Source organism: Balaenoptera physalus (genome assembly GCF_965194825.1).
Source record: "Balaenoptera physalus genome assembly, chromosome: 20".
Lineage (NCBI taxonomy): Eukaryota > Metazoa > Chordata > Mammalia > Artiodactyla > Balaenopteridae > Balaenoptera > Balaenoptera physalus.
The window spans coordinates 44,695,803-44,707,094 of record NC_138901.1 but is presented as its reverse complement, the minus strand read 5'-3'; the positions used below and the strand labels follow the sequence as shown (position 1 = coordinate 44,707,094).

The following is an 11,292-nucleotide window of genomic DNA, read 5'->3' as shown; positions in this document are numbered from 1 at the left end:
GCTAGCCTGCTCTGGGGAGGAAAAATAAAACATGAAACAGGGGTTAGCGGAATCGTGAGGTCGGCCCTTGCCCAAGTCTCGTTAAGGAGACGCGCGCACTCCCAGGCTGGGAATGCGGAATGGACACGTGGACAGAGGAGGGGGAGCTGGGGCGCGAGGCAGGGCCGGGCGGGGTGGGGGGGGGGCGTCTCCGTGGCGCGCGAGTTGTGGGCCGCGCGCTCCGGGGCCACGTGACCACGGGGAATCGGGGAGGGGAGGGGAAGGGAGCGAGCGCGCCAGGCTCGGCGCCCGCTACTGCCGGGGTGGGCGCTGAATCCCGGACGAGGGAGGAGGGCGGGAGAGCGCCAGTGTGTGTGTTTCTCTCGAGTCATTTACGGCGGAGCAGCCGGCGCGATCGCCGAGGAGGCGGCGGCGGCAGCGGCTGCTTCGTGCAACTGTGGCTCCCCCCACCTCCTCTTCCTTTTTGCTCCTTGATTCTTCTTCTCCCCTCACACTGGTCCATGGGGAGCCGGCCCCCCTGCTGGCACCTCCTCTCCACTCGGCTCCGTAGGAACCAGCTGCCGCCTCCTTGGCCGCGGGCTGCGCGGGCGCCCGGTGCCCCGGCCCCTGGCGTGGCGCCCGGGTCTCGCTGCCCGCAGCCCAGGCAGGCGCGGCGCTCCGCTCACCCAAACTGACTCCGAGAGAGAGAGCGAGCGAGCAGATGCCCGGCTGCACCGAGACATCGGGCATCCGGGGGCAGGGCGGGGGCGGCGGGGAGGAGGAGACATCGGAGACTCTGAACCCCGGAAAAGTTCAAGGTTTGTTCAGGTTCCCCCGGGGAAGGCGAGGAGCGAGGCGGAGCAGCGTGGCCCTCTGCTGAGACAGCGAGACCTGGGAGGAGAGGGGGGCGACCCGGGGCTGCAGCGGGCTGGCCGAGCCCCTCTCCATCCTACGACGCTCACGGCCAGGAGGCTGGAGTCGGCGCACGGGGCAGGAAGGGCTGGGGTCAGGCGGAATAGCCGGGTTTCCCGCTCACTCGCTTCTCCACACCCCATCTCCATGGGGCAGCCCGTTCCGGCCGCGCCACCCTCGCGCCAGCCGCGGTGCCGCTGCCCTGGCAGGCGGCGCTGAGCCTGCCTTCGTGGAGCCCGGGCCCTGATCGAGACTGGCGATAGCGCGCTGGAGCCAAGCAGGGAGCTCGGCGAGGGGACAAGCCGCGGGCTGCCCATCTCGGGCATTCGGTCCGGGCGTTGCCTCGGGTCGTGGCGACCCGCGTCGCCGGTCTCATCACTGCACAGAAACTTTTCCTTCTCCAGATGGATTAAAGTTGCCTGGATTTTCTCTTTCTCTGCGAAAGAAATCATTCATTTGCACCTAACCTGGGATTTTTATGCTGGAGCTGCTGCTGCAGGGCGCTCAGAGGAAGGAAGCCGCTCTATCCATGTGGGGTTACTACCGAAACCGAAGAAACTGGGGTTTGCATCGGAAATCTGCACCCTCGAACGAGTTCGGATTCGAGCCGGACCGCGGGGCTGTGGAAACCGACACTTGGCCCTAGGCAACCCGCGAGACGCCAGTGGCCACCCGGCCCCAGGGCCGCACGTGCGGCTCCCCCCTAGCCGCACAGATCCTGCAGGGGGCACCAGCCGGGAGGTGGAGCTCCTCCCGCCTGGTGCTGCGACCCCACCAGTTCCGAGGGTGTAGCCGGCGGCGCCCGGGACGCCCCCTCCCCTCAAAGTGTCCCCGAATTGCACTCCCTGGCCCCCAGAACCTCAGCAGAGACAGCCGGGCGCCACGGCCACCCTAAGTTGGATGTGACCAAGCCCAGCCTGGGCCCAAGTCGTCGTCGACCGTTGCCCCCTCGGCCCCCTCCCGCTCCCTCCTCGGCCATGGCCCCAGGGATGCCGGGCCGCGGCGGCGCCGCCCTGCTCTGCCTCTCGGCGCTGCTTGCCCACGGTGAGTATCGCGGCGCGGACTCGGGAGTGAAGATGCGGCGGGAGCAGCTGGAGGGGGCAGAGAGGAGCCTGGAGAAGGAGAACCTCCACCCCCGGACTCGCAGCCGCCGCTCCCAGCTTAGCATCTCGGGCGGCAGCTCGAGTTACCTCCAGCCCCCAAACCCTTCGGCGGGAGCGGAGGCTGCGAGGCCCGCCCTGCGGACCGAATCCGGCCCCGGAAAAGGGCGAGAGGGGGTACCGCTCCAACCTCCTCCTGGTTAGAGAGCAGGGTCCAAACCCGGGAGTCTGGGGGCGTGTCCACCCACGGAAATCTAAAGGGACCCGAGGGATCCGCTGGATCGCGTCCGGGCCGCCCCTCCTGCCACTCCCAGCCCGGCAGCCGGCGGGGCTGAGGGCTGCTGGGGACCGCGGGGATCGTGTCTACCCCCGCCCCTGGCGCGCAGGCCGGTGCGGGGCCGCGCCGCCCGCTGCCTCGCTTCCTGCGGCGGTCCTGGAGAAGGGAAGTGGAGACGGGCCCGGGGATCGCCTGCCCGCCGTCCTGTGAGCTGCATCTAAATGGCCGGCTTAGCCGAGCCAGAGGGCGGGGGTCTGGGCAGCGGGCGCAGGCCCGGGCGGCGGGCCGCGGGCGGAGCGAGCGGGCTCCGCGCTCTCGCGTTCTGCAATCTGTTGCGTCTGCTCCCCGGGCTCGCCCCGGGCTCCGCGGTAAAGGGGGTGGGAGAGGGAGGAGCCGGGGTTGGCGCGCTTTGGCAGTGGGACAACAGTGATATGGGTGGGGGACCTAGTGTCGCGGAACAGCCCCCCAGAGTGGGAACTCAGATCCGACGGGAGGAGGCTGCAGCGGGCCTTCCGCAAGCTGGAGGCGCTCCAGGAGGCGAGGGGCGCTGACCGAGGAGGGAGGGAGAGAGCTGGGGGGGGGGAGGGGAGAATGGAGAAAGAGAGGCTCTCTGCCCCCTCCCAACGGGAAACGAACGGAGCGGGCACATAGTTCCCCAACCAGCAAGGGATGGGGGACTTGGCTGCCCCACGCCGAGGGGTGAGCCTGGACAGCCTGGAGAGGGGCTAGCATGGAGGGGGCAGTGGGCTCTCCGCGTTGGCGGAGGACCTTCCATGTGCCCTGCTCAGCTTTTGCCCACGGCTGCCCGGTCCCTAGGAGCCTGCCTGGCGGGCCGTGAGCGCGCCCAAGGTCTCTAACCAGCGGCCTCTCTCACCCAGACCAAGGCGCCTTCTCAAGGTTGAAAGAATAAGGAGAAGGATGGGTTCAGGGAAGCTAGGGTCCTGAGGCTAGGATGGGGTGGGGAACAGGCTGACCTCCCTCTACGAGTAGATTGGTTCTCCCCGGCTTCAGGGAGGGGGTGGCTCGGGGTTGGGAGGCTGTTTTGCGTTCATTTCACCAGGCACAGCCAACCTCAGTTCTTTATCAGAAGACTGGGCAGGGGGAGTGCTGCTGGGAACCAGAAATCTCGGGCTCCGTGTGCAAGACTGAGGGCGGGGAGAAGGTGGGGAGAGGGGACTCTGGATGTCTGCGCACTGGAACTGCAGGGGCTAGGCTTGTGACCCGGACCCAGTGAGCAGGGAGTTTGGGGGCGCAGCAGGAGGAAACCCAGCTCAGGCCTGGGTCTAGGCGTGGTTCTGCCCCCATCCCCTGCGTCTTGCTCCCAGAGCTCCCTTCCGAAAGCCCAGCCATGGCCTCACCTCCAGGCAGCTCAGACACTCTTATTGGGTTCCGACGGCCCACCTTTCTGACCCCTCAGCCTCCAATTAAGGATCCTTTCCCCTCCCTCACCTGCCAGAATCTTGTCGGCATCCTAAAACCCAGCCCCAGTAGGGCCTTGCTGTCCTGACATTGCTTCTCTTGGAATGAATCTGCCTCCTCTTCTCCTTAGATGTCGGTGTCTTCTCTGTACCCAGTTAGTCCTGGAGTGGTGGAGGCAGCTGGTGGGCTTATACTGCTCTGTCCCCCACAGCCAGCGCTTAGCACAGTGCGCGGGACACCCAGGGCCCAGGATTGGCTGGTGATTAGAAGGAAGCTATTTGAGGAGGTAGAGCATGGGTCCCCCACTGGGCAGGCATTTCCCCCTCCTGATTATCTGTCTCCCTTTACAAGTTTCTTCCCTGAATCCCCAGCCCATGCCTCAGACTCCCCTTCCTTAGGGAAGGGTACCAGCAGATGCTCAAAGCTTGGAGACCCCCCTCCCAGATGGATAAGGCCAAAGAAGTTCCTCCCGCAAAAATACCATCTCGCCTGGGTTTCCCCTTCAGGAATACCTAACACCCACCCACCCAAACCATGCCTTTATCAGGAAAAGCGTACATGGATTTAGTCTCATTTCAAGCTAACTCTTGGTAGGGTTTTCTGGGCTCTTCAAAGATGCTGGAGCGGGGATACAGCTGCACTTTTTCGTGCCTGGCAGGCTACCGAGGCCACAGGGCTCTGACCACACAGCCAGACCGGGAGCCAAATAGCCTGGGTTTCTGACTCTGGCGCCATCGGGCAGGGTGACCTCGGGCTGCCTCCCTCATGTTCCCCATCTTCCCCAAGCAGTGTGGCCCCTGGCCCATCCCTCCCCTTCTCACTCTCTGCCAGGACTGCTGGGCAGATACCATGTGTGAACGGAGCCCCACTACCTTTCAGGGCCCAGCTCAGCCTCTGGGGTGGCAGGCCCTACACTGCTGTCAGTCTCAAGGCTTCTGCCAGAAACCATCTGAGAAGGCCACTTTCCTTCGTCTGATCTCTGGGGAGGTGTTCTGCTCCATTTCTAGTTTGGATAGGAGTTTAGCAAGGCATGGTGGTTCTTTAACCTGTTAGAGGACTGATTATGTCAGCTTCCTACTCAGTAACCTTCACTGGCTCCCCACTGCCTGTAGGATCAAGAATACACTCTTTGCCCCCTCAACATACAAGGCCCTCTGTGATCTTGTCTCAATCTACATCTTCACTTTTGCGGTACTGTCCCCTCTCCATCCTCCGTGCATCTTATGAGATATCGCTCCTTTCACCTTCCTGCCTTTCTGCTTTTGCACCCACCAGCCCCTTCATCTGGAATACCTTGCCTCCAGAAATCCTTACCTTGCCTTCAAAGCCCAACTGAAACATCACCTCCTCCAGGGAGTCTGCCTAGATTACCCCTTGACTGCTCATCAGCAGCTCCTAACCCCCAACAGAAGTAATTGGTCTCTTTCCTGTGCTGCCTTGGCCCTTCATGCTGCCTTCCCAGCACTCCCCAGGGACGGCAGTGTGTGTGTGAAGGGTATGTGTGGGCATATTTATGGGCATATCTATACATGTACCCCTCCTGATCCCCACACACTTGCATTTAGGGCAAGAGCCATGGCTTCTTCGGTTTTGCCCCACTCTCCAGTGCTTGACACATAGTAGGCACTCAAAAGAAATGAATGGGGTGTGAAGATAACTCTGTTGGGGGCCCTCGAAGTGTCAGTTGAAAAGGGAGCTCTGGGGTGTGAGGCAGAAGAGGGGAGGGGAAGGAGACAGACAGAGACACCAGGAAGAGAGCAAGGGGATGGGAAAGAGCCGTGCCATACCTCTCGAGTGGCCCGTACAGGATATACGTGTCTGGGGTGACGTGTTGTAACACGGATGTGAATGTAGTGTCCCATCATGCTCCGAATACATGATCTCAAATGTATGTGTCCTCACCTTTGTGGTCACCAGCCTGGCTTCTCTTCCAGGTTGTGTCCGTGCTCTCCCCAGCCCACCGATTACCCAAGTTCTGGGCTCCTTTGGAGATGGAGGGAGGACACAGCAGGAGGACAGGGTCAGTGCTGGCCTTGGGAGGCTCCCTCACCACTGGGAGTGAGGAATGATGCTTCCCCCTTCCCCCTCTACACACACCCATCTTCCTGGCCACATGGAGCCCTATGCCACAACACAGCCTTGTTAATGTTTAAGACCAGTAGGTGGGGATGTGTTATAAACTTGGTGGCAGAAAATGAGCTGTATTGGAATCCATTCTGAGGATAGTGCTTGGCTGAAGGAGGTAAGGCCACTTTGGAACACCAGGACGGGACCCGGGCATCTCCTAAGCCCTCCCTGGGGGCTTGTCTGAAAGTGATAGACCCCAGGCCTGAGATCGGTAGTGAGTGCTTGTGATGCTGCAGAATCTGAGAACTGGAGAGGCACCAACTCCAACCTGGGGCAGAGGGGATGGGGGGCGCGGTGGTCTCTCTTCGTTGCCCTACCCACAATGATGGCCGTTCACAACACCGAAACTAAAAGAGATCACAGAACCTGCAAATCCTACCTTTGTGCGGATGTGGAAATGGACACTCGGAGAAGGAGAGGGACCGGCCAAGGTCATCCTGCCAGTTCATTCTGGAACCAGGACTAGCGCCAGAGCCCAAAGGGGTTTCCTAGATTGGAAGTCTGCTCCAGGCCCCTCGGCAGAGATTCCACCACCTCTGTCGTCCCCTCTGTCTGAGGCTTCGGCTTCATACAAAGCTCTCTGGCCTCAAGCTAGCCTCGGGTCCCAAGCAGTCGAGGTAATCAATCACCAGTAGTGTTAATAAACCTTGCCAAGCACTACAGAGGGCACATGGAGGGGCTCAAAACCTGATCTTCGACTCCTTTTCATGAGCTTGAAGTCCAGTTGGGGAGATGAGAAAAAGGCCCCCGTTCTGAAATTCAAGGCGTTCTGGATCCCTGGGATCCATCATTTAGAGGTTCAAATCCTGATTTTGTCATCAACTTGCTGCGTAACCACAGGACAGTCACCTCCCTCTCCAAGTCTTGCTTTCCTCCTCTGCAGAGTGAGAGGAGGCGATGCCCGCCAAGCCCCCTTCCAGCTCACTTGTTCTGCCACAGAGAAGCCTCTTGTCACCTCCCTTGTCTCTCCGCCCCACACCCATGCTCCTTCCACAGAGGCCAGCCACAGACGCTAGCAAATGGATAGGATTCTTCCTCCCCGTTCCCTCCCCAGGGTCTTCCTTACTTCTTCCTTGCCAGTGCTCAGCACAGAATTTTAATACAAGATTAATGAACCGGTTGTGGGGTGACTTTTTTTTTTTTTTTGAAAATAAATTAATTTTTCTATTTTCCTGCTCTGTCGTTTTAAATGAAAAGTGGGCCTCCTTATCATCAATTCAGCTGGCGGTGCCATACTCCAGCAGTCCCCAGGGATGGGGCAGTGTATCGGGGAGCACCGACTCTCTGCCAGCTATGGCATCAGTCTCTGGAGGACCAACGGGCTGCCGGGGAGGGGGCGGGGCACGCACTAAGACAGGTGAGGCCGGTGTGGTAACAGAGGGGACAAGCCACTCTTGGGAGATAGGCTGAGGGTCCAGAAGTCATTATCTCCTTTCCTCTGCCAAGTTTGCCCCTCTCCGCTCCTCCTCCACCACCTCCCCTCCAGGTCCCCCCCTCCACTCCACCGCCCCAGGCCCTGCTGGCTGTCAGACAACCAAGCAGGATGAAGTGGAAAATGGAAGCAATTACCTGGATTATTCAATGCTTGTTGCACAAATGAATGAACTCAAGAATGAATAATTCAGTGCAGAAGAAAAAAAGGGTAGAATAGGTAATTGAAGAAAACCCTTTTTGGTCCAAATTATCTAGATAATTATCTGCCTTTGGAAAGTTCTGCTTTTTATCAGACTTGAATCCTTCCTGCTGCATTCTCACCCACACCTTTTTTGGCCCATGAGACTGGGCAACTGATTACTCTCTTCTCTTGAGTGACTTCCTGTTCAACTCAAATTGAAGGGCGGTGGGCAGGTCGTGTGCTGGAGGAATTTCTCAGCTTCTCTCTGTTTCCTGAGCCCATCTCCCAGAATCCTCAGAGCTGGGAGAGTGATGTGCCCAGGATCACCTGGATAAATGGATGACACTCAAAATGGCCCAGGTTCTCAGAGGCACCCCATCCAAGGATCCAGGTCTGGACAGCATCAGACCTTACAGGGCGAGTCCTTAACCCTGGGAGAGAACAGGCAACCAGGACACCCTCAAGCCCAAATCCCTCCCCAGGAACACAGCCCCAGAGGTGGTCAGCCCTTAAACAGAATCAGCCAGAGTCATGTTGAGTGACAATCTCTCTGCTTTTCTGAGGGAGAGAAGGGGTGGAGGGGAAATGGTTCCTGCCCTTGGGGATCGCTATGACAAGGGAGTCATTCCCATCTTCAGAGAGGCCCTAATCTGATGAGGGAGGCGCAGCCCCAGCCCTCCAAGGTGGCCTTTGTCCTCTTGCACATTGAGGGTCCGATGGTGAGAGACAAGATGACCACCTTTGCCCAGAGGTTGTAGGACCCCACCTTGCAGGCCTCCACCCACCCTCCCCCAGCCCCCAAGACTGGTGGGGAGCCTGGCTCAGGGCCAGAAGCAAATGTATTTTTGGTGGCTTGGTACAGATGATGCAGCAGACTTGTCACGGAAGGAGAAAGGTGTCGGTGGGAGCTGGCAGTGCAGCGCACTCAAATGCACACCCACACGGTCACGGGCACTCACCCGTACACTTGAGGGTCCCAGCAGTTCTTTGGAGTTTAGATCCATGATCTCATTTGGTCACTGGGAGACCAGTGACCGCCAGGTAAAGGCAGCAACTAGGATCCCATTTTACAGAGGGTAAAGCTGAGGCTCAATGGAGACCTGGCCACACCAGCTCTTGAGGTCAGGTTTTCTGACCATGAATACAGAGGTCTCCTTGACGTACCCCTCTGTCTCATGCACACAGGGAATAAGCACAGATGGGGACTGACAGCCACGCGCCCGCATACCTGAGCGAGGCCCACCCATCTGGCTGCACTCATCTCTCCAGTCCTTTACATGGGTCACGTGCTTTTCCATGTCAGAGCCTCTGTATATACTGTTCCCTCTGACCAGAACACTCTTCTGCCCCATCTCCTACTCAGCCTTTAGGCCCAAGTGGATCCACACTTCCTCCAGGAAGCCTGCCCTGATTCTGAGTTAAACAAAGACCCACCAACCCCTGCCACTCATTTCCAATTTGCTCTCTTTGTAAACTGCACTGCCTGGCCCCCTCGCTGGCATTAAACTTGAATGGACCTGGAAGTTGTGTGCCCTCTTCCCGGTGCTGTATCCCCCGGGGTCTATTGGGATCTCTGGAATAAAGTAGGCATTTAACAATTTGTCAGACGAGTCGCTGAATGTACACTTGTGCACATACGTGTACGCATAGACCGCTTCCCTGTCTCTCAGCAAGTATTCAGTTATTGCCTACTGTGGGCCAGGCACTGTTCCAGGCACTTGGTCTTAATCCATGAATACAGCAAAAAGCCCTGCACTCATGGAGCCTTTATTCTTGCAGGGGACAGAGAGGAGGCCACAGTAAATAATAAATACATACAATAAGTAAATTATATGTCAGAAGGCAACAAGAGCTGAAGAAAATAAAAGAAAGGTAGGGTATGGGAATTGGGAATTCCAGCGTGTGTGTGTGTGTGTGTGTGTTGGGAGGGGTTGTGCAGTATTAAAATGAATGTTCACTTGATTAAATGTCATTAAGCAGACTTGAAGGAGGCAAGGGTGCATACTAAGTGAATAACTGAATATCACATTGGGACCAGTCCTAGGGCAGGGGTGAGCTTGACCATTCAAGACAGCAAGGAGGCCAGAGGGGCTGGAACACAGTGCAGGCTGGGAAGGGTGCAGGGAGATTAAGTAGGGAAGGGAGGCCCTAGAAGATTAACTGGTAAACTGAGTGAAATGGGGAGCCATAGCAGGGTTTGGAGTGAGAGTGACCTGAGCTGCTGGCAGCTGCAGGCTGGCAGAGCTCCAGACCTGTGAGGATAGGGACCCCACCCCTTGTGCCACAGAGGGGACCTCTATCTGCTCTCTTTAGCTCCTTGCCCTGCACAATCTTGGCTGTGGCTCTCTTTCCTGCCACCGCGCGGCCACCCCATCGGAGGCAGGACCAGGGTGTACAGGGGGCAGACTGCTGCAGAGACCATCCAAGGATTTGCAAGGCTGGCTTCCAGACCCGCCCAGCCAAATTAGCTATCTGGCCATCCAGACCTCTTCCATGGACTCAAGCTTCCTGTACGTAAAATGGGGCTGCAGCAAAATCCAGTCTGCCTGGATCTCTGAGAAGTCCCACAGCGACTCCGGATTACCTGTTGCTTTGACCTCTCTGCCTGTCCCTGTTTTACGTCTGCAAGTGCTCAACTGGTGGCCCCTTCCTCCCATGACTGGCCCCCTGCCACCACAAGACCACTGCAGCCCATGCCTCTTAGCCAACGAGGTGACCTGCCCTGAGCTGACCCACTGCCCTGTCATGAGTCTCCCCAAGTCACCCCAGTCTCCCCTGCCCTGTCCCTTCTGGGGAGAGACAGGCATGTGGGGCCTTTGTCCAATAGGAAGGAACTCTTGGATTGGAAATAGGAAAAATTGCCATTTTCTCAGCTGCCAACACAGCAGAGAAATGATCTCAGTTTTCTGTGGCTGTTCCCGACAGGAGAAAAACTGCCAACCGCCAGCCCCGTGCATGAGAGGTCTGAGATGCTGAGGAAAGGGAGCTGGAGCTGGGGGAGGTGGCAGGGTGAGAAGCCGGGGTGGGAGTGGGGCTGGCTTGGTGCAGAGGACTGAGCTCCCCACTTGGCTGCAGTGCTCCTGCCTGGGAAGCCCTTCCCCACCCAGTGCCCGCCGACCACCCACCTGGGTCTGAGCAGCTATTGAACTCTCTAGTTATCTTAATAGTCACTTCTACTAACTGAGCACCTAATATGTGCCATGCCCTGTGCTGGGCACCTTTGGAGCCAGCAGACTGTTCGGTCTCTCCTTATATTCATAGTTCTCCTTGACCCTCACCTTTTCCCTGCACTCGGCTCTAGCACCAACCTGCCTGGCTTTGCCCATCCCCTTGTGATTTCTGGGCAAGTTACTTAACCACTGTGCATGTTTCCTCATCTGCAAATGATTATAAAAATACCCAGCTTAGAGGGTTGTTGTGATGAGTCATTATTCCAAGTCAGATATTGAGAATAGTGCCTGGCACAGAGTGTCTGAAAATGATAGCTCTCAGTATGATTGTTATTAATATTATCAGCACATGCCAGGCACTGTGTTAAGTGTGAAAATGAAGAAAATACAGGGCCTGTCCCACGAGGAGCTTCTAAGGCGTTGTCCTGGGGAGATGAGCTGTTTCTCCACAGATTGTGATAAAATTCTGCCATAGACACGTTGGAAGGGATACAGAGTTATGAAGGGAGAAATCGCGTATCTGCTAGAGAAATCAAGGAAGACTTCATGGAAGAGGTGCCACTGCAGAAGGCCTTAACCCAGGTTCAAGAATTCTGCCTCTTAAGACTAATCAGTCAGCATCCACTCTGTGTCCGAGACCCTGAGGAAGACAGAAACATAGGGCAAAAATGGTCCCTAGCCTACCAGCTCTGA

The 11,292-nt window shown here is 57.8% G+C and overlaps 1 protein-coding gene across 1 annotated transcript in view; it reads left to right on the top strand.

Annotated features, from left to right (window-relative positions):
* The first annotated feature begins 303 nt into the window (after positions 1–303).
* Positions 304–11,292, top strand: part of TMEM132E (transmembrane protein 132E) — a 57,282-nt gene continuing 46,293 nt past the window's right edge. The window contains exon 1 of the mRNA XM_082441578.1: positions 304–1,935. Within this exon, the coding sequence (XP_082297704.1) occupies positions 1,869–1,935 (67 nt within the window). The 5' untranslated portion in view covers positions 304–1,868. The remainder of the gene's footprint in view (positions 1,936–11,292) is intronic.